At 44.2% G+C, this 22,745-nt stretch overlaps 1 protein-coding gene across 2 annotated transcripts; it reads left to right on the top strand.

The window, feature by feature from the left end:
• The first annotated feature begins 244 nt into the window (after positions 1–244).
• Positions 245–22,119, top strand: LOC121293751 (E3 ubiquitin/ISG15 ligase TRIM25-like). 2 transcript variants are annotated; one of them, XM_041217023.1, is made up of 7 exons: positions 245–904; positions 2,547–2,642; positions 4,021–4,254; positions 8,307–8,478; positions 11,629–11,718; positions 12,699–12,759; positions 15,668–22,119. In XM_041217023.1, the coding sequence occupies exons 1-7, from the start codon at positions 311–313 to the stop codon at positions 15,687–15,689; spliced, it is 1,269 nt and encodes a 422-aa protein (XP_041072957.1). In that variant the 5' UTR covers positions 245–310; the 3' UTR covers positions 15,690–22,119. The 2 variants fall into 2 exon arrangements, with proteins under 2 accessions (XP_041072957.1, XP_041072956.1); XM_041217022.1 differs by having other exon boundaries at positions 12,684–12,759.
• Positions 22,120–22,745: the final 626 nt, after the last annotated feature.

Here is a 22,745-nt window from a genome sequence, read left to right as displayed (position 1 = left end):
ATTACCTAGATTTGCAATTAGGAGGTGACACTTTAATATCTTCTTTAACTATGCCATTGGAACACAAAATAACTTTTATTTTCATTTTAAGTAATGTTTAACATTACATGGTATATTTCTGAGTTAACAAAATGGGTTGTGCTGAAATTAAATCTAAGGGGATTTTTGTTTCCTCACTTGCCCTTCCACTTAATCTACATCAAAAAAGAATCTAGCAACCGAACAATAAATACATCCAGGGCTGTCGAGTTCCAGACAAATCATCAGAGCTTCGGATCCCGGCTGTAAGAAGGAGAAGTGGCACCTCGACATGGCATTACCATTGTCAAATGTGCAGGTTTCCAGGGAGAAGCTGGTCTGTGCCATTTGTCTGGAGGTGTTCAAGAATCCGGCGACGATTCCATGTGGACATAATTTCTGCTTGGAATGCATCCATCGATTCTGGGACCAGCAGTTTAGTGTTGGGGCCTATAGCTGCCCTCAGTGCAGGGAAAATTTCATCCCCAGGCCCACGCTCCACAGAAATATAATTGTCTGCGACATAGTGGAAGATTTTCTCAAGTCGGTTACTAAGGCTGGCATCTCTCAGCCCCTGGCAGGGCCAGGGGATATCACCTGTGATTTCTGCAGCGGTAGCAAGCTGAGGGCAGCCAGGTCGTGCCTGGTATGCCTGGCATCTTATTGTGAGGAGCACCTGACACCTCACCGGGAAAGCCCGGCGTTCCAGGATCATCCCCTGACCGAGCCTGTGCGAGATATCAAGGAGCGCAAGTGCAAGATGCACAGGAAGCACCTGGAACTCTTCTGTAGGAACGACAAGACTTTCATTTGCTGCGTATGTATGACTAGTGAGCATCGTAAGCACGAGGTGGTAACGCTGGAGGAAGAGGTACAGAGCAGGAAGGTAAAAGCTGATAAATTGTTAAACTTGTACAAAGGAATTGATCAGCATTTTCCACATTCAGGGTAATGCACTGATAGGATCATTTTCAGGAAACGAGTATCATAGGGTATCATTGTTGCTGGGTTAGTAATCCAAAGAGCTGGGACTAATGTTCCAGAGACTTAAATTGAAATCCCACCATGGTAACTTCAATTTCTTAATAAATCTGAATTCATCGCAATCATGAAACTACCATCGATTATTGTAAAAGTCCATCTGTTTCACTCATGTCCTTTAGGGAAGGAAATCTGCCATCCTTACCTGGTCTGTCCTACATGTGACTCCAGACCCACACAATGTGGTTGATTCTTAAATGCCCCTGAAATGGCCTAACAAGCCACTCGGTTGTACCAAATTGCTACAGAAAAGTCAAATAAGAATGAAACCAAATGAACCACCTGGCATTGATGTAGGCACTGGAAATGACAAAGGCATACGTGCAAACATACGAATTAGAAATAGGAGTAGGCTATTCGGCCCTTCGAGCCTGCTCTGCTGTTCAGTAAGATCATGGCTGATCTCACTGTGGCCTCAACTCCACATTTCACCTACCCCCGATAACTTTGACTCCCTTGTTAGTCAAGAATCTATCAACCTCTGCCTCCATTGCTCGCTGGAGAAGAGAGTTCCAAAGATTCACAACCATCTGAGAGAAAAAAAATCCTTTCCACACCCTGCTCATCCAATAACACACAAGCCCAACATCACTCAGGACAAAGCAGCCAACTTGACTAACACCCCATCCACCACCTTAAACATTCACTCCATCCACCACTGACACACAGTAGCAACAGTGTGTACCAGGTACAAGATGCACTGCAGCAATTCACCAATGCTCCTTTGTCAGCACCTTCCAAACCCGCAACCTCTACCACCTAGAAGGACAAGGGCAGCAGACACATGGGAACACCACCACCTGCAAGTTCCCATCCAAGCCGCACACCATCCTGATTTGGAAATACATCACTGTCGCCGGGCCAAAATTCTGGAACTCCCTTCCTAATGACAACGTGGCTGTACCTACACCTCATGGACTGCAACGGTTCAAGGTGGCTCATCACCAGCTTCTCAAGGGCAATTAGGGATAGGCAATAAATGCTGACCTTGCCAGCGAAGCCAACATTTTTAGAATGCATAAAAAATCCAGCAGGAGCATAAGCAAATTGCTCTGTTAAATGTAGGGAATAATTGCTCTCGAAGACAGGAAATCTTCATAATAATTCTTATAATTTCTCATTTATGAACACGGCTTTGATTAATTCTAAAAGCAAAATACTGCGGATGCTGGATATCTGAAATAAAAACAGAAAATGCTGCAAATACTCAGCTGTTCAAGCAGCATCTGTGGAAAATGAAACAGAGTTAACGTTTCAGGTTGATGACCTTTGATCAGAACTGTTCTGGTGAAAGGACAGTGACCTGAAACGTTAACTCTGTTTGATATATTCCTGCTGTGTGGGGACCGTTTTTGAAATAAAATCCAGAGAACAGTGATCAGATTTCTGCTCCAAGTCCTGCCCCTCTGCTCTGACTATGAGTGAAACTGAGAGGTTTATTCCCTTTCTGTGCCAGTCCTGATGGTATTTATTCTCTCATTTTTCAGAAAGAACTTTATCTAATGGATCTTGAGATGGAGAAGCAGCTACAGGGGACACTGCTGGAGATTGGAACACTTCAGGAAAATATCGACTCAATCACGGTTAGTTGTTGGCAACCTCTTTGGCAATGAGGCATCAGGAATTGTTGGAGCTTTAGAATCCTGGTTCGAGATCTTCCGTGTGACTGCCAATCAAAGGATTGCACAGATCACAGCTTCAACTGTCCAGCTTTTTTGTAACTGGTAGACAATTTCAATTTGTGATCCGTGGGACAATGACAACCAGGGTTTTTAGAGGCAAAATCAAGAAGCACTTTACGCACAAACAATGGTGGAATTATGATCTCTCTCCCACAAATTGGGGGAGTGGTGGGGGTCAATGGGAACTTTTGAGACAGAGATTGATATATTTTTCTTAGGCAAGGTTATCAAAGAATATGGTGTTCAGGAGTGTGAATGGAATAAGGTATATATCTAATGGAATGAAACAGCAGGGCTTGAGGGGCTGAAAGACCCCCTTCTGATGCTCTAGGGAGAGGACTTGAGAATCCCATTCTTGAACCCCATCTTCTCATATCAGTCTTTCCCACTCCAGATAAACATTGTGTTTAGTTATTTGATACAGTTTAATTCAATGGTTATCCCTTGTAACTTATCAGGCCCCTCCACTACACTTAATTTGCCTTCTTAATCCTGATTAGCCTGGGAGTATTATTTGAAATTCCATTGAATAGGAGTGATTGAGAAGGAGCAGTCCAACCTCAATGTTTTCTAGAGAAGCTGCTTCATGATGAATAGAAAAGTCATGTGTTCCTGGTCACATGTACACAGGTGTGTTTCCCTGGAAAAGTTTCTGGGTGTGTGTTCCAGCAAATGTATTCTTGGGTGGGTGCTCCTATCAATGTCTAGTTTTCCCTAAAATGCGCCTATACTATTCGCTTCAACCACTCCCTGTGGTAGTGAGTTCCACACTCTCACTACTCTGAGTAAAGAAGTTTCTTCTGATTTCCCTATTGCATTTCTTGGTGATTATCTTAAGGCCTCTAGTTTTCCTCTTCCCCACAAGAAACATTCTCTCTGAAGAAGGGTCACACGGACTCAAAACATTAAATTTGTTTCTCTCTCCACAGATGCAGCTAGACCTGAATTTTTTTAGCATTTTGTGTTTTGCTTCAGATTTCCAGCATCCGCAGTATTTTGCTTTTAACATTCTCTCTGTATCCACTCTATCAAAACCCTTCATAATTTTAAAGACCTCTATTAGGTCACCTTCAGCATTTTTTTCTCAGGTTGGGCATTGGGAGGAGATGATTCCAGTAATGAATGTTAGGTGGCATTGGGAGTTTCAAGTGGATGACACTGTGAATGGGGACTAAGTGGAACTGGGTGCTCGGAGCATGTGTTGGGTGGCAAGAGGAGTGGGAACCAGGTGGCACTACACAGGGTAGGAGGTTTTAAACTCTTTCTGATCTCACCTCAGAGAACCGCACAACGAGTGGAATTGGAAATCACCAACAAATTTTCTGCAATGACTGAAGCCATCGATGAGGCCCTGAAAGTGGTGATTGGGTTAATTGGGAGGGAGCAGCAGGCAGCACTGAACCAGGGCATCAGCATCAGGACCCAACTGGAGCAGAAATGCACCGAGATCAGAGAGAAGAAACTCCAGTTGGAAATCTTGGCCAATAAGAGCGATAATTTAAAATTTGTACAGGTAAAATCATTATTCACCATTACTTCAATGTACAACATGATGGTTACAGTTTTACACTTTTAGTTCATTAGCAGGAGCCTCTAACATATCTCAGAAGGGCTTGAATTTAACCTGCAACATGATACAGTAACTCTCATATAGAGGAGGCTATCTAAGACACAGGAGTTAATTCAAAAAGCTAGCATAGTTGGATAGATACTTTGAGTTGCAAAGGCCTAAGATTCATGACAGGCTCATCAGGGAGGTCTAGTGTCACAGATGGAGCCAGTGAGCAGCGAATTAGAATAAGTCAGTTTGGGAAGGCCTGAAGTGCCTTTGTATAGTTTACTCAAGGTTGCTGTCCTGATGTCTATGTTATCACTTAGTAGCCAACACTCATTACTGGCTCTGCATTGCCTTGATATATCTGACATGAAAGTAAGATTCTGATCAGGGGACATCTCACTCATTGAGAAGGTCTGACATCAGCTAAAGGCAGAGCCTTATCTCGGAGGTGGAGGGAACGGCGTAACTAGCTTGAGGTTGAGAAACCCGTAAGAATTGGTTTCCCTCAGGTTCTGCCTTATTACCTTCTTTACCTGTCTTTGTTTCCTGACCACGTGTAGCCAGATTGAGAGGCTGGCTGCCAGCAACAGGGTCTTGGGTAGCAGGCCACCATCGGGGAGAGATGGATCAAAAAGGTCGGGCTCCAAAGAAGATTGGAGGCCGAAGGGAAGATCAGAAGGGTCAAGGAGGTGGAGATCAGAGGGTCAGTAAAGTAGAGGTTGAAAGGGCTGAGTCTTGGGGAGATTGGAAGGGTCAATGCTGGTGGAGAGATTAGAAGGGGTGACATGGGTGATGTTCAATCGTGGGTGAAGCAGGTAAACTGAATCCAGACGATAAATGGAAAAGCGCACACATCCTGGATCCAGGCGTCGTCATCTCCCTTTAGCTGCTAGGTTTCTAAATATCTAAATTTGATTTGTCTTCTGGTTGAGTTGATGCACTGCTGACCAATTGGCGCAGTGGAACACTGGAAAATGATTCAAAACCATTAACCAGAGTAATATTTGAAACAGGTAAGGAGGTAAACGGTGTAGCAGGTTGGGGAAAAACCATGCATTTAAAAAAGCAGCTGTGAATTAATGGCTAGGACAAGGCTTCCTCCAGAGTTCAGACAGTGCTGGATTTTGTCCTATAGGCATTAATCATTTGGAAATTTTTCAGGAAATCCCTATAGCCAGTGTCAAATTAAAATGGTGATTAATTCTGAGCGAAACAGCCTCATGATAATATTTAAATGATCAACCGCCTCTTGCAAACAGATTAGTTGTTCACACTTGGTGCAACTTCTGTTAAAACCAGAAGCAGGGGTGACCAGGAGCTGTCCCTGGCACCGTGACTGATGGCACAATTCGCCAATGTTATCAGGTGTGAGCAATCCAGCATTGGTTCCAGTTTGATCTGATTCTGAAGCCTCAGTTCCAGCATCACGTGTCCCCTAATCATAACAGAGTGAAGCCCTTTACACTACACCTCAACAATATACCTTCATCCCAGACTCAGAAGAGAAGTGGCTAATTCCCACTACTGTAAACAGTGCAATCTCATTGAAACATTTAAGAATCTCCAACTCAGCCAATTACCGTCCCATCAGTCTACTCTTGAACATCAGTAAAGTAACGGAAGGGGTCATCAACAGTGCTATCAAGCGGCACTTGCTTAACAATAACCTGCTCACTGATGCCCAATTTGGATTCCGCCAGGGCCACTCATCTCCTGACCTCATTACAGCCTTGATTCAAACATGGACAAAAAAGCTGAACTCCCGAGGTGAAGTGAGAGTGACTGCCCTTGACATCAAGGCAGCATTTGACCGAGTGTGACATCAAGGAGCCCTAGCAAAACTGGAATCAATGGGAATCAGGGCGGAACACTTTCCGCTAGTTAGAATCATACTTAGCACAAAGAAAGATGGCTGTGGTTGTTGGATGTCAGTCATCTCAGCTCCAGGACATCACTGCAGGAGTTCCTCAGGGTAGTGTCCTAGGCCCAACCATCTTCAGCTGCTTCATCAATGACCTCCTTCCATCATAAGGTCAGAAGTGGGGATGTTTGCTGATGATTGCACAATGTTCAGCACCATTCACGACTCCTCAGATACTGAAGCAGTCCATGTCCAAAATGCAGCAATATTCAGGCTTGGGCTGTCAAGTGGCAAGTAACATTCGAGCCACACAAGTGTCAGGCAATGACCATCTCCAACAAGAGAGAATCCAACCATCACCCCTTGACATTCAATGGCATTACCATCACTGATCCCCCACTATCAACATCCTGGGGGTGACCATTGACCAGAAACTGAACTGGACTAGCCATATAAGTACTTTGGCTACAAGAGCAGGTCAGAGACTTGGAATCCTGCAACGAGTAACTCACCTCCTGACTCCCCAAAGCCTGTCCACCATCTACAAGACACAAGTCAGGAATGTGATGGAATACCCCCCACTTGCCTGGGTGAGTGCAGCTCCTACAACACTGAAGAAGCTGGACACTGTCCAGGACAAAGCAGTCCGCTTGATTGGCACTACATCCACAAACATTCACTCCCTCCACCACTGATGCACAGTAGCAGCAGTGAGTACCATCTACAAGATGCACTGCAGGGATTCACCAAGGCTCCTTAGACACCACCTAGAAGGACAAGGTCAGCAGATAGATGGGAATGCCCCCACCTGGAAGTTCCCCTCCAAGTCGCTCACCATCCTAACTTGGAAATATATTGCCGTTCCTTCACTGTCGCTGGGTCAAAATGCTGGAACTCCCTTCCTAACTGCATTGTGGGTGTACCTATGCCACATGGACTGCAACAGTTCAAGAAGGCAGCTCATCATCACCTTCTCAAGGGCAACTAGGGATGGACAATAAATGCTGGCTCAGCCAGTGAAGCCCACATCCCATTAAAGGAATTTTAAAAAAATTGTGAAGGGTCTTAACAGAATAGGCACAGAGGCTGTTTCCCCGGCTGAGGATCTAGAACACGGGGACACAGCCTCTGGGGTCAATCATTTAGGACTGAGATGAGAAGAAATTCTTTCACTCAGAGGGTTGTGAACCTTTGGAATACCCCAGAGGGTTGTGGATGTGCCATCATTGAATAAATTCAAGGTTGAGAAAGAGATTTTTGGTCTCTCAGGGAATCAAGGGAAATGCAAGTGAGCAGGAAAATGGAGTTGAGACAGAAGATCAGCCATGATCGTACTGAATGGCAGAGTAGCTCAAGGGGCTGAATGGTCTAGTCCTCCTATTTCTTAAGTCCACTTCCTTCACCTTGAGTTGCCCCAGGATTGGTACCCAGCCTTTGTGCCAATTACTCAGTTTGGTGGTGCTAAGACCTTGTCTACTGAGAATTCTGCTGAAGCTGCCCGTTTATTGCGGACCCTTAGAGGCAACAGATGACAGCGATGAGGAGGAATGGTTTCCAAACCCACTGATCTGACCTCAGGTCCAAAAGCTTCAGGGATAGTTTGCTAACCTACTGCACTAGCCAGTGGTGAACTATTTTAGGGGCATTCCATTCAGTAAACAACATTGATTCAGTGTTTGCTGCGACTCAGTTGATAGCACTCTCACCCGAGTCAGAAGGTTGTGGGTTCAAGTTTCCACTCCCCTGACTCGAATCCATAAACCCAGGCTGATACTCCTGTGCAGTACTGAAGGAGTGCTGCAATGTTGGAAGTGCTGTCCTTTGGATGACATGTTAAACCAAGGCCCCATCCACTAGCTTCGGTGGATGTAAAATATCCTATGGCACTATTTTGAAGAGAAGTTATCCCTAGTGTCCTGATCAATATCTATCCCACAATTAGCATCATGAAAACAGATTATTATCACATTGCTGTTTGTGGGAGTTTGCTGTACACATGTTGGTTGCCACAATTTCTACATTACAACTGTGACTACAATTCAATCGGACTTCATTGACGGTAAAACATTTTGGGATGTCCTGAGGGTGTGAAAGGTACAATATAAATGCAAATTCTTCATTCTTATGGTACTGTATTTCCTCTCAGGAGTCCCTTTGTTTCAGCTCCTCCTCTCTGGTCTCTGAAGTCCCTAAGTTAAAGTCCGATCTACATTTCAAGCTGGCTCGTGCTAGCGAAGCAGCCACCGATCTTTCTGTCCAGGTGAAGGAATGTCTGCGTCAAGCCATGAAACGCAAACTGAAGAGTGCAGAGACAAGAGGTCAGTGAATTGCAGAACAGGTCAGGCTGAATGGCCACCCCCCTGTTCTTATATCCCTAGTTCTCAAGATGCTGACACAGGCTTTGTATTCTGAAGGTCAGAAGGTTGGCACAGAAGGAACAATTACAATACACAATCTCATCATGTGATCTCCTGGGAGAGGCCAGATAAAAATCCAGGTCTATATGAGGGACAACCAATCCAAGAAATTCCTCTCCAACCCCTACCTAGGAGGTCGAGGCTAGTCCAGGAGACTTTGGGGCCTAATAATTTGATACAGCTCCTCCCTCTTGTATGAGTGATCTTGACTCTGTCAGAAATAGATCCAGCTCTTGTTTGTAGGTGTTGTCCATGACATCAATTCTAAATTATCCTCTTGTATATTTATACAAACTCTCCTTTCTCACCTCCCTTTCAAGGCTAAAGACTCCAAGTTACTTCAGTCTTTCCTCATAATGTAATCCTTCGACACCTCTTAGCTTGTCTCCCCTTTTGTCAGTCACATTCTGGCTCCTAGGAGACATTTCAATGGATAGAGAATTGTCCATTCCACTTCACAGTGTTGCTTTCTCAACTAAGGGTGCAGTTTGAAACTGAAACAAGATAAACAAACAGAACTAACTTGTATTTATCTACATTTTTATTCATTTATGGAATGTAGGCGTTGTTAGCTAGACCAGCATTGATTTCCCATCCTTAATTGCCCCTGAGAAGGTGGTGGTGAGCTGCCTTCTTGAGCTGCTGCAGTCCCTGTGCTGTAGGTACACCCAAGGTGCTGTTAAGGAGGTAGTTCCAGAATTTTGACCCTATCATGATCTTGGGATGTCCCAAAGTGCTTTATAGCCAATGAAGTACTTGTAAATGTGGACCAAAAAATGTGAAGATGCTAAATCTGTTTTACAGATGTAAAATGCTGCCAAAGTGTCCAATAGGGCGGGTAGCAGGCACACATACATCCTGAAATGGAAGTCTGCCACCTTCTAATTAATGGAGGCAGCCAGGACATGCAACCAAAACAGGTGTTAGTAGGGTTGCCAACTTTGATCAGTACATTTCTCAGGTTTCATCACATGACATTCTGTCTCCAACCGCTCCATCCCCATCCTTCCACCACCAGTTACCTGACATGATTAGTCTTGTGGCGCAGCACTTTCCTACAGCCAATAGGTGAACAGAATCTTCATTACCTGATTGGATAAATCATGACTTGTCAATTATACAGCCTCTTTTGCCTGTCTCTGATATTTATATAATTAATAAACATAAGTGTTCAAAGAGAATTTTTAAAAACCTCAATATTTTTTACCTTAATAATTTTTCTCCTGTGATTGCTCGCAGCAGCTTTATGGATATTAGTTTTGAAGTCCGGGAGAACCACAGAATCTTAACGACACAGAAGGAGGCCATTCGGCCCATCATGTCTGCAGCAGCTCTCCAAATGAGCATTATGACCCAGTGCCACTGCCCTGCATTTTCACTGTACCCTTGCACATTGTTTCTATTCAAATCTCTTGAACGCCTCGATTGAACCTGCCTTCACCGCACTTTCAGGCAATGCATTCCAGACCGGAACCACTTGTGTGAAAAAGTTTTTTCTCATGTCACACTTGCTTCTTTTGCAAGTCACATTAAATCTGTGCCCTTTTGTTCTTGATCCTTTTACGAGTCGGAACAGTTTCTCTCTATCTACTCTGTCCAGCCCCCTCATGACTTTGAACATCTCTATAAAATCTCCTCTTAACCTTCTTCTCTCCAAGAAGAACAGTCCCAACCTCTCCAATCTATCCTCATAGCTGAAGTTTCTCATCCCTGGAACCATTCTTGTAAACCTCTTCTGCACTCTCTCCAATGTGTTCACATCCTTCCTATAATATGGTGTTCAGAACCGTAACAATACTCCAGCTGAGGTCTAACGAGTGTCATATGTAAATTCAGCTTAACCTCCTTGCTCTCTTGTATTCTATGCCCCTTTTAATAAAGCTCAGGACACTATATGCTTTAGTAACTGCTCTCTCCACCTATGCTGCCACCTTCAATGATCTATGCACATATACAACCAAGTCTTTCTGCTCTTGCACCCCTTCAAAATTTCACCCATTTTATATTGTCTGTCCATGTTCTTCCTACCAAAATGCATCACCTCACACTTGTCCCCATTGAACTTCATCTGCCACCTGTCTGCCCACTCCACCAACTTGTCTATGTCCTCTTGAAGTTCCACACCGTCCTCGCAATGCACAACACTTCCAAGCTTCATGTCATCCGCAAACTTTTAAATTTGTCCCCTGCACACCAAGATCTAGATCATTAATATATATCAGGAAAAGCAAGGGTCCCAATACCCTCCCAAGGTAGTCTGGGGTGAGGGGTGTTAGATTCTTAGGCCAGAATTTTCCAGCAGCAGGGCCGGGGAGCCATGAAAATCTCTGTTCACATCGGTGGGACTGGAAGGTTCCGCCGGCATGAGGGGCTGGGAAATTCCGGCCTTCGTGTTTGTAAATGAGGGGCCTAAGGCTTACTGGATGCCTCCTTTCCCAAATTGGACCACCCTGAAACACAGTTGACATCCTGCCAGCTACATTCAAGAGTAGATGGTCTACAAATCGCCTAACCAGCTGCCCTTAAAGGGCTCCTGCAGCCACCACCAATACAATACTTATCTGAATCTCCAGACCCTGCATTAAAACTACTGTCTGTAGCCAGCCACTGTTCACACCCAATCATTCCCATCCTCCCTCTCCCAGGCACACCCCTCCTGAGACTATTGATGCTGACATAGCAGCAGAAAATGTATAAGATCATCGTTAGTGATTTTCCCGGTGAGCCCCAGCAATATTGGGGAGGAGACCAAGAGAATGTCCCTGCTCTTCTTCTCCCAATACATCCATGGAATTTCTTACCTCCACTTAAGATGGCAGATGAGGTCTTGGTTTATCTTCTTACCTTCTCCAACAGAGATGCACTTCCTCAGTACTGCACTGGGAGTGTCAGCTCAGTTAATGGGTTCAGATTTCTAACTGAGGCTTGAAGCCATGAGCCAAAGGCAAGAGAGAAAGATGCCAGTAAGCCATCGTGACACCTTAACATACTGAATAAGGATCCACAATACACAAATAAACTCCAGTCTTTCATCTCCTTTGTTGTATGCAGGAAATGAGAAAGCTGCTCGATCATCAGATGTGTCTCCACATACTTCTCTACTTCCTCAAGAACCCAAGATTCGGAAAGAGTTTTTACAGTGTGAGTGGCTTTTATAATTTTGGTTGAACTGACCACAAACAACACTGAAGTAAATAACCAAAGAACCTGTTTTAGTTGGTGTCAGTTGAGGGGTGGATATTTGTCAGGACACCAGGTCAGAACTTCCTTTCTCTCCTTTTAATAGTGCCAATGGATTCTTTTTAAACCCATCTGAAAGGGCAGAGGTTTAACATATCAGCTTCAAGATGGCAGCTCTGACAGTGCAGCAGTGCTTCAGTACGCACTGGGAGTATCAACTGAGATTTTGTGCTCAAGTCTCTTCTGTGGGTCTCAAATCCACAATCTTCTGACCTAGACGGAAGAATGTTTCCACTGAGTTACATGTAAGAGCCCCTTGCTTATGAGAGTAATGGATGGAGTTATAGCATGTGTTTGCCAAAACAGTATAAAAACAAGGCGATGTTATGCAATAAAAAACAAATTTGATTTACTTAGTCCTTTCAAATGAGAGTCCCCATGTGTTCTCCCACATATTTAAACAACTTTATGGTTAGAAAACGGTGTACCCTCTGATACACAACAGATCTTCCAGCAATACGGTAAAAACATTTCGAGCTAAGGTCCAAGATCCCCACCCACTCCTGCCCAAGCCACACTGAAATTTCTGGAAGGAATGGAAGGAGATTTCATTAGCATGGGGCAACTATGAGCATTTTTCCAGCATCCCCCTACCCTTGGCAGATAGAACTGTCTGTTCTCGGATAGGAGTGTTGGCGGTTGACAAACTTACCTCTCCTCTTTTTGGAAACTCTGGTGATGTTTCGCTAGAGTTACAGCAAGAGGAACCCCTTCCCTCATACAATCCCAGTGTGCCTAGCATGCACTTGCTCTTGTCACACTAACTTCCTGTGCTATGGTTTAGTTGTGGAATGATATATAGGTACTGCTTCGGACTGTGAGGCCAGTTACACTGACATTACACTGTGATTAAACTTACCTTTCAGTCCTCTCACCATTAGATGGCACTGCTGCTCCTCCAAGCAACGTCTCCCAGGTCTGTTCTTCTCGGCGGCACTGCAGGTAAGTTTACATTTTATATTTATTTCTATAATAACTACAGGTATTTTTTTAAATTCTAAAATGCAATTTAATGATTCTCTTTTTGACTAATGTATTTGTTGATGACTCCACAGGCATTCTGCCCACTATTTCTCCAACAATTTTCTCTCTCAGGGTCTGAAATCAAGGTCTCTGGCTGTCTTCTCCCCATCTGCTTAGGCCCCTGTGTATTCCCTTAACTGCCTTTGAGCCTACCTGTTGGAGTTGCCATGCTTTATATTCAGTTGGTTTCCTAGCACTAGTACAAAGGGTAGGGAATAATAGTTTCAGGGTGACCAACTCTAGGGGAATAAATTAAGGGACATTTTGGCATCTGAGCTGGGAGCAGGGGTGGTGGGGTTGCTGGCAAATCTGTCAGAGCTGGTGGGTGGGTTTTTGAGAGCAGGGCGGGGGAGGGGGGATGGCGAGTCTGTGGGTGGTGTGAGAGCAGATCGCCAAGTGGAGAGCGCATCACATGTGCAGGTGTGTGTTGCATATTATCAAAATTCAATGATCAGGGGAGACCCAGGGAAATACTCTGGGGATCCAGGTTTGAATTCCACCATGGCAGATGGTGAAATTTGAATTCAATAAAAATTGAGAATTAAAAGTCTAATGAAGACCATGAAACCATTGTTGATTGTTGTAAAAATCCATCTGGTTCACTAATGCCCTGGTGGGCATTAGTCTATTGGCCTAATTCCCTTTAGGGAAGGAATTCTGCTGTCTTTACCTGGTCTGGCCTACCTGTGACTCCAGATCCACAACAACGTGGTTGACTCTTAAATGGTCTAGCAAGTCACTCAATTGTATAAACCGCTACGAAGCCTATAAGGAATGAAACCGGATGGACCACTCGTCATCAACCTAGGCAACGGAAATGACAATGGCAAACTCAGCCCTATCAACTCTGCTTACTAACATCTGGGGACTAGTGCCAAAATTGGGAGAGCTGTCCCACAGACTAGTCAAGTAACAGCCTGACAGTCATACTCACAGGATCATACCTTACAGATAATGTCCCAGACACCATAATCATCATCTGTGGTAAGACAGACCCAGCAGAGGTGACAGCACAATGGTATCCAGGGAGGGAGTTGCACTGGGAGTCCTCAACATTGACTCTGGACCCCATGAAGTCTCATGGCATCAGGTGAAACATGGGCAAGGAAACCTTCTGCTGTATACCACATACCATTCCATCTCCCCGTGCCCCAGCTGATGAATCATTATTCCTCCATGTTGAACACCACTTGGAGGAAACACTGAGGGTAGAAAGGGCGCAGAATGTACTGAGTTGGGGGGCTTCAATGTCCATCACCAAGAGTGGTTTGGTAGCACAACTACTGACCAAGCTGGCTGAGTCCCAAAGGACATAGCTGCTACACTGGGTCTGCAGCAGGTGATGAGGGAACCAACAAGAGAGAAAAACATACTTTACCACACCCTCACCAACGTGCCTGCCACAGATGCATCTGTCCATGACAGCATCAGTAGGAGTGACCTGTGCACTGTCCTTGTGGAGACAAAGTCCCATCTTCACATTGAGGATACTCTCCATCGTATTGTGTGGCACTGCCACCATGCTGAAAGGAATAGACTTTGAACAGATCTAGCAACTCAAGACTGGGCATCCATGAAGGCTGTGGCCATGAACAGCAGCAAAATTGTACTCAACTACAATCTATAACCTCATGGCCCGGCATATCCCAATTCTATCATTACCACCAGCTGAAATCCAGAGGTGAGGTGAGAGTGATTACCCTTGACATCAAGGCAGCATTTGACCGAGTGTGACATCAAGGAGCCCCACCAAAACTAGAGTCAATGGAATCAGGGGGAAAGCATTCCACTGGTTGGAGTCATTCCTAGCACAAAGAAAGATCGTTGTGGTAGTTGGAGATCAATCTCAGTTCCAGGGCATCACTGCAGGAGCTCCTCAGGGTAGTGTCCTAGGCCCAACCATCTTCAGCTGCTTCATCAATGACCTCCTTCCATCATAAAATAAGAAGTGGGAATTTTCGCTAATGATTGCACAATGTTCTGCACCATTTGCGACTCCTCACATACAGAAGCAGTCCATATCCAAATGCAGCAAGACCTGGATAATATCTAGGCTTGGGCTGTCAAGTGGCAAGTAACATTCGCACCACACAAGTGTCAGGCAATGACCATCTCCAACAAGAGAGAATCTAACTTTCACCCCTTGACATTCAATGGCATTACCATCACTGAATCCCCCACTATCAACATCCTGGGAGGTTATCATTCTTCAGAAACTAAACTGGATTGGCCACATAAATACTATGGCAACAAGAGCAGGTCAGAGGTTAGGAATCCTGCAGCAAGTAACTCACCTCCTGACTCCCCAAAGCCTGTCCGCCATCTACAAGGCACAAGTTAAGAGTGTGAATGAATACTCTCCATTTGCCTGGATGAGTGCATCTCCCACAACACTCAAGAAGCTTGACACCATCAAGGACAAAGCAGCCTGCTTGATTGGCAGCCCATCCGCAAACATTCACTCCCTCCACAGTGGCAGTGGTGTCTACCATCTACAAGATGCACTGCAGGAACTCACCAAGGCTCCTTAGACAGCACCTTCTGAGCCCACAACCACTACCATCTAGCAGGACAAGGGCAGCAGACATGTGGGAACACCACCACCTGACAGTGCAGGACTCCCTCAGAGTGTCAGCCTTGACTATATGCTCATATATCTGGAGTGGTACTTGAACTATAACTTCTAACTCGAAGAGGCAAGTGTGCCACAGGTGACATCTGAACATAATATGTTAATTTATGATGTCAGTACTATTTATGTTAATTTATTATTACAACAAGAGATCCGCCACATTGGACCAAAAGCCATTGTCTTTCTGTCTTTTAGGTGTCATGAAGCTGACTTTTGATCCAAACTGACCGCTTTTCCCATTGGGATCAGAGAGTAGAACACAACTAACCAAAGCCATGGAACGATCCAGAGCATCTATAGAGATTTGATAATTGCTTGCAAGTCATATGTTTGGAGACTCACACCAGGGAAATGTTACTGGGAGTTTCATCTTTTCAAAGGCCTGTGAGGCATCTGTGGCAACCTAGTATGCACCTGTTATTTGGGGAAGGATAGTTTGGCTAGGAGTTAGGAATGCGTCCTAGTGTTTGGAAATCACACACCAACCCTCCCATCTGACTCTCCCTCATTCCCTCCCCATTGCCCCGGTAAATGGATTGCATTATGTGCCTTACTGTGTCCACTTGGCACAATTAGGTAGAGTTACCTGGCCAGTAACTCTATACAACTGGTTTGGGATTTACCTAGATTATCCAAGTGACACCTCGTCGTTTTACAGGATGAATCTGCTACATAGCTTCCAAGCTGTCTTTAAAGAGCCACTGTATCCTGTGTTTTACATTGGGTCAAGCACATCTTTTTGTATTTGCCAGCTCAAGTAACGAGGGGCAGGCTGGATTTTCTTAAAGCTAAGTTTATTTCTCAGCTTTATTCTTTATATGTATGTTCTGAGAATATCTGGCTCAACCCTCCCTGACGATTATTATTCTTGTGTGTGCCATTTGTGGCATTGCAACTAAGCCTGATAACAGCTTCCACCCAATAACAAAACGCATTTGGTTAGTTGAACTCACTGGGCAACTGTAAGGAGCAGGTGACTATTCTGACCCTTGGGTCATGGCCTAGATTGGTGAGTACCACACCACCTCACTTAACGGGTCTTGCACTAACACCAACCAAGCTCATTTCACTCAAGGCCTTTGTTGTGAATGGTCTGAGCTAAATGTCCTGCGGCAAGTGACTCACCTCCTGAATCCCCCGGCAGGAGTCAGGAGTGTGATGGAATACTCTTCACTTGTCTGAATGAGTATAGCACAACACTCAAGAAATTTGAAATCATCCAAAACATAGCAGCCCACTTGGCTGGCACCACTTTAAACTTTTACACCTTTCACCACAGGCACACAGTGGCAGCAGTGTGTACCATCTTTAGCACTTTACAAACTCTTGGCCTCTACCAACTAGAACAGGCTTATCCAATGTTTTTGTTCAAGGAGGGGGCACGTTTCCATTTTTTTTCCTCATTCAAGGAACCAGTGGGCAAATTTCTGAAAGATAAGGCTTGCCACAACAATAAAATAAATTAAAAAAAACTGTTGAGGTATTAATGAAAGAAACTATTCCTGAGCAAAAGTAAAGCAAGGTCATAACAAATTGTTGTTAAAAAAGAGTAATTAATAAAAATAACCAGAGTGTGAGAAGGTCAGTGTGCGTGTGTCTGGCTCACTCCCAGCCTCAGGGTGCTCACTAACTCACCCTCTCACTTTCCCCCACACCACCCTCTCTCACTCCCCTACACCCACCACAGCACCATCTCCTTTCCAGGCACACAGCAATATTTGCGCTCCCCGGGCTCCAGCCTCACCACTCCTTCGTTTCCCTTGGACCCGGCAAGCCTCAGCACACTTGCCACTGTTCATTGCTCCTCCAATCAGAGACTGTTTTTCTCTCTCTCATTTGCTGCTAATAGGCTCTGTAGAGCCTATTAGCAGCAAATTTTGGAAATGTTGTGATTGGAGGCGCATCCCTTACAAAATCTTGAATTTCACTTATCAGCATTTTGAACATACCATCTTTTGAATAGTGGTTCTGTGGGCCGCCAGTTGGACAAGTCTGATCTAGATGATACATGGCAACACCATCTCACCTGCAAGTCCCCCTCCAGGTCATACACCATTCTAATTTGGAACTATATTGCTGCTGTTCTTTCATCGTCACTAGGTCAAAATTCTGGAATCCCTTCCTAACAGGACAGGCTGCATCTCCACCAGATAGCCTGCACTGGCTCAAGAAAGTGACTCAGCAGCATCTTCTCAATGGCATTTAGGGGTGGGCAATAAGTACCAGCCTTGCCAGTGACGCCCACATCAGAGAATAATTCAAAGCCTGGTAAGGCCTGGCCCTGTGCAGTATTTGGTTCCTTGATTTGTGTCTATACCCAGATGCCCTTATTCTGTATGGTTATTTAAGGGCACTCAATATCAAAGGTGTGGTTGTGATGTGATCAATACACATGAACACACAGAGGGCAAAACTTAATGCCCCTCCTGAGGTGTCTTTGGAGGTGGGCTAGAAGGTTTAGGGTGAGGACCCCATCGTCCTCCAATTTCTGTCCCGGATGGCTCGTGGATGGCCTTCCCGCCCTAACTACAATTGAGGTGCTTAAGTAGGCTTTAAGGGCCTTCCTCCCACCTCTGGTATTCAACCTGCTTGCTTGCAGACTGCTGGAGGGTAGGGGCGCAGGTCCCTTGTTGTCAGACATGCACTGCCTGATCAAAAGACCTGGCCTCGGGCAGGGGGCGGGGCACTGAAAACCACCTCCCTCATCCCCACCTAGCCAGCAGCCCACTCACTGCTCTTACTCACCAGTGGCCTGGGCCCTTCAGCCATTCAAGGCCTCTGGTGGGTTCATTATCAGCTGTTACCGCATGACGCTTCCTACAATGGAGAGCCACTGGCATCTGATTTGTTAGCAGCTTTTGATGGCGAGATTTCCATCCCCTGGCCACTTAGTGCTTTACTGGCATTTAAGTCAGCCGTCATTCCCAAAAGGAAGTGATGCAGAACTTTTGCTGGCTCTCCAGCCAGCAGGCAAGGCCCCCATTGTCTGGATTAAATTCCACCCACTATGTGGAAGCATTCCAATGTCTCAAGTCAATCTATCACACAGATCATTGTGCCAATTTTCCAGCGTGGTCTCAACATTCTGGTGACAGTCATCGGATTATGGGAACCCTTCTGGGATACTCCATCCATCCAAGTGAGCAATGAAGGTGGGCAAGTGGGAAGAATGCTTGCAATTTTCGATTCACAATCCTGGTAAATAAGTCTCAAACCTAGATCATGCAGTTGACAAACTTTTCCTAATCCTGTCAAGTGCTGGAAGTGTCATTTCTGCAGCCATTAGTGCCTTGAATGCTACCTTGTTGCATATTTTATTCTCTTCCTGCTGTTCTATTGCGTATATCACATACTTTAGCATTTGCTTCTAGCTCCTATAACAGTTGTTAGTTGGGTGTTTAGGGTGGGACTATGACACCTTCCTATTTTGTAAGTACATATGAAAGTATTAATTAAAATCTCTCTTCCTACATTCCAATTATATAGGAAGCATATTATCAATGGATTATATAAAGCAAGCTGCTGCTGTTTCACTACAATTAAATTAGATTTAGATCAATAAAATTTATGTATATGATTCCTTGTGTGATACGGTCCTGAAATTATATAATAAATGATTGGTCCTTACATAACTCCAAATACCGACCCTGATATTAACTCCAGGTGGGTTTTGCACTGGTGAGTTTAGGAATTCTCACCTGCTGCAGCAGAAAACAGGCCCAGATTATTTTAACTCCTAAAGACTGTTAACATACCGCCTGTAAAATTGCTGCTCGGGATAAGGGCAATTTAGGATGGGAAATAAATGCTGTCCTTGTCAGCAACAACCATAACCCACCTGAACCGAAGTAAACATGTAGTCGGTGGGGAAGAACACTCTGGGACGGAGTTCAGGGCAGGATGGGCACACGTTGTATTAGAGGCAGAGAAAACATGGCAAAATGTGCTACAGCCTTTAATTGTTGCTGAAAACAATTGAGAGAATGAATTCTTCAGATGACTGAGGAATGATGAGAGGAGGGGAGGTGCAAAGTGCACAGTTAGAATGGAGCCGGGTGGGGGAGGGGTAGGGGACGGATAAGACCATCTTATCTCCCAGTACATCAGGGATAAGATAGTGGAGAGGGACAATGGAGAGATTAAATTGTGACCTGAACATTTCATTAGTAGACATCTCATGGAAATTTGGGCTCACAATTCTAGTTAAGAGTTTTGTTGCATCAACATAATCTTTGCCTCTTAGCATCGGAAAAACCAGAGCAGGAATGAATTTTTAAAGGTTGTTTAATTACTGTGTCATATCCAGAAGTTGTGTCTTATTTTGCTTAAAGTGATAGTTTGTCACTTAGTCACAAAAGCTCAGTCATTCGACTGAAACCAGTGTCAAGAAACCACTATGTGAAATGTGTTCTGAGGGTTCAGCTTATAACACAGTGGAAAGGTCTTGAAAAACTCAAAAGCTTATTCATTTTCTGCACTAAAATCAGAACAGACTGAAAGAGGATCATTTAGCTAGATAGGAACAGGAGGTGGCCATTCAGTCCCTTGAGCCAACTCCACCATTCAATTAGATCATGAATAATTCCATTTACCCACATTAGTTCCATATCCCTTAACACTTTTAACTAACAAAAATCTATCAGACTCAGTCTTGAAAGCTTCATTTGATCCCCAGCATCCACCATAGCCTTTTGGGGCCAGTTCCAGACTTCTAATAACTTTTATGTGAATGAGCGTTTCCTGACTTTTCCCTCCTGAACAGCCTAGCTCTAATGTTAAGATTACACTCCCACTTTCCTGATTCCCCCACCAGGGAAAATAGTTTCTATCTATCCTATCAAATTATTTTTAACATTTTAGACATCTCAATGCGATCACCCCTGAATCTTCTAAGGTCGGGGGAATACATGCCCAGTTTATGCTCCATTTTTCTTAATTTGTTTCATCTAAAGCAAGATGCTTTGTCTTTGTGCTGCACTGACGTGCAGGGATGCAATGTATCAAACTGCTTTGGCAAGTGGCAACTGTTCTTTGATTGAAGTTAAACCTGCAATTCAAATCAATAGACCTGATGGATACTGAAGTAGGTCAGTCCAGACCAGTCACTCTGTAACTCTTACCAACCCATTAACGTTTAATAGCAGACAAGAAAAACGAACTGTGATTGCTGCAAATGGGAACAAAATAAAAAGAAAATGCTAGAGATGAACTCAGTCAATCAGAATCTGAATGAAAGACTTGCATTTATATAGCACCTTTCAACAGGACATCGCAAAGTGCTTTTGAAATGTAGCTACTATTGTAATGTAGGAAGCTCAGCACCCAGTTTGCACACAACAAGCTCCCACAAACATCAATCTATTTTTGTGACATTGATTGAAGAATAAGTATTGGCCAGGATGCTGGGGATAACTCCCCTGCTCTTCTTTGAAATACTGCCATGAGATCATTTGGATCCCCTGCAAGAGCAGGATCTAGGTTTAATGTCTCATCACTTCTGGCAACACAGCACTTTTTCAGTACAGTATTAGTCATGCTAGCCTGGGTTTTGTCATTAAGTTTCTGGAGTGAGATCCAAATCCACAAGCTTCTGACTCAGAAATGGGAGTGCTACATTAAGCCCTGACTCATGATGAAAGATGGGTCAGATGTGTTCCTCCTGAACTTGATGGATAAAGGCAGGAAAATGTTTCACTGGGACCTAAATCAGACCTGGCAGGGGCTAGAGGAACAATAACACAGCTTGAAGCGAGATCAACAAAAAGGTCCTGAGGTTTCTGTTTGTCTGTTATTAGAGTTCTGTAATTATCCACTTACCAGCATATTGGCACTGTTTTTAATGTGTTTATGTGGCCTCAGGGGACAGTAAACTGTCCAACTCTCTTTGTACCCTCCCCGCAGCGCAAGGCACATTTTAATTCTCGGGGTTCATTTCATTAATTTAAATTGTACTCCCATCCAGTCACTCCCAGTGGAAATTGCTAGTTGGTGAGTGGAAGCAGGATTTCAAGCAACAGGAGGGAAATCCAAGAGAATGACCCCAGCACAAGGGGAAGTGATGTGGGGTATAGATTCCATCGTGGTCAGGGGAGGGCTAGGGAAATCTGGACAGGCCCAAGGCTTCCTCGTGAGGCTCAGAGAAGCAACTCCTGCAGATCCTGGCCCACAAGATATCAACTAACCCCAACAATTAAGTATCAATACAGCCCCTGTTTGCTTGCAACAGGCAGCCCCTGCAAAGCTTAAAATCCAGCAGTTAAAACGGTGGACACAAACAGGTCACAAATGTAATGTTAAGCACCCAAATGCCATTTTGACTATCCACATTTGGGTAGTATTAAAATTCGGCCTTTTTTTCCTGCATGGCATTAAAATATTTTCCTTGACATTTTCCTTTGGGTAGTTGATGTCCTCTTTCAAAAGTTAAGACAAGTGGGGGTGAGGGGCAGGGTATTCTGGTCTGTCACCATATACAGGTAGCAACCCCTCACCTGAATGAAAAGGGGGAAACTGCAAAAGATCTATTCTTAAATACATAGGTGGATTTGGATTTATTATATCATAGGATTAAGATTTTTGCTTTCTTTTCGCTTATAAATAGCTCATCTACTTGTACTGTAACTGGAAATAATAAAATGGTCAACTTGCTCATGCCCAGAATTATTCAGTGTATGGACATTTAACAAGAACTATCTCAGTCAACAGTTAGCAAGGAGCAAGGAATGCTGAATTAAGGGGTCAGTGATCTTTTAGATGAGAAGGTATTCTAAATCAAATAAAAAAGACAATGATCTACAGATTTGTTAGGTAACTGAAAAACAACTCTCATCATTCCATAATTAATCAAGATTATGTTGTGCATAACTGGAGCTCTATAAAGATCTCTCCTTCACAATTTGTAGAAAGACACTAGAATGACTGCCAGTTGACCTGCTACCAGCTGAGCCAATTGTCAACTGGGAAATAAAGTCCAGTTCATCTACTGGGGCCAGATGAACTGGTGACAAAGTTGAATTGGTTCCAGTTGAGAGGTCGGCTAGATATATTGCTGACTTAACAGAGAACCTACAGCTGGATGTAGGCGAACTGAATTTTTGATTAATTTGTAAGAAAGGCAGTTTATTTCATTCCATTCATTCAGCTCAATATTGATCATGGGCATCAGAATTATAGTGAAAAAAAAAATCACAGTCTCTTTCTGCAACAAAATCACGTGTGTGTATGAGAGATTGAAGGTCATTCAGTTTCAGCATTAATCATCGGCATCAGGATT

This window comes from Carcharodon carcharias, chromosome 22, assembly GCF_017639515.1.
Source record: "Carcharodon carcharias isolate sCarCar2 chromosome 22, sCarCar2.pri, whole genome shotgun sequence".
Lineage (NCBI taxonomy): Eukaryota > Metazoa > Chordata > Chondrichthyes > Lamniformes > Lamnidae > Carcharodon > Carcharodon carcharias.
This window is presented reverse-complemented; position numbering and strand designations above follow the sequence as displayed.

Bases quoted from the DNA above. Each gene is read 5' to 3' on its own strand.
- LOC121293751 (XM_041217022.1), top strand. From the start codon at position 311: ATGGCATTACCATTGTCAAATGTGCAGGTTTCCAGGGAGAAGCTGGTC. The intron at 905-2,546 runs GTAAAAGCTGAT...CTCATTTTTCAG, and splicing joins AAGAGGTACAGAGCAGGAAG to AAAGAACTTTATCTAATGGA. The intron at 11,719-12,683 runs GTGAGTGGCTTT...CTTACCTTTCAG, and splicing joins TCGGAAAGAGTTTTTACAGT to TCCTCTCACCATTAGATGGC.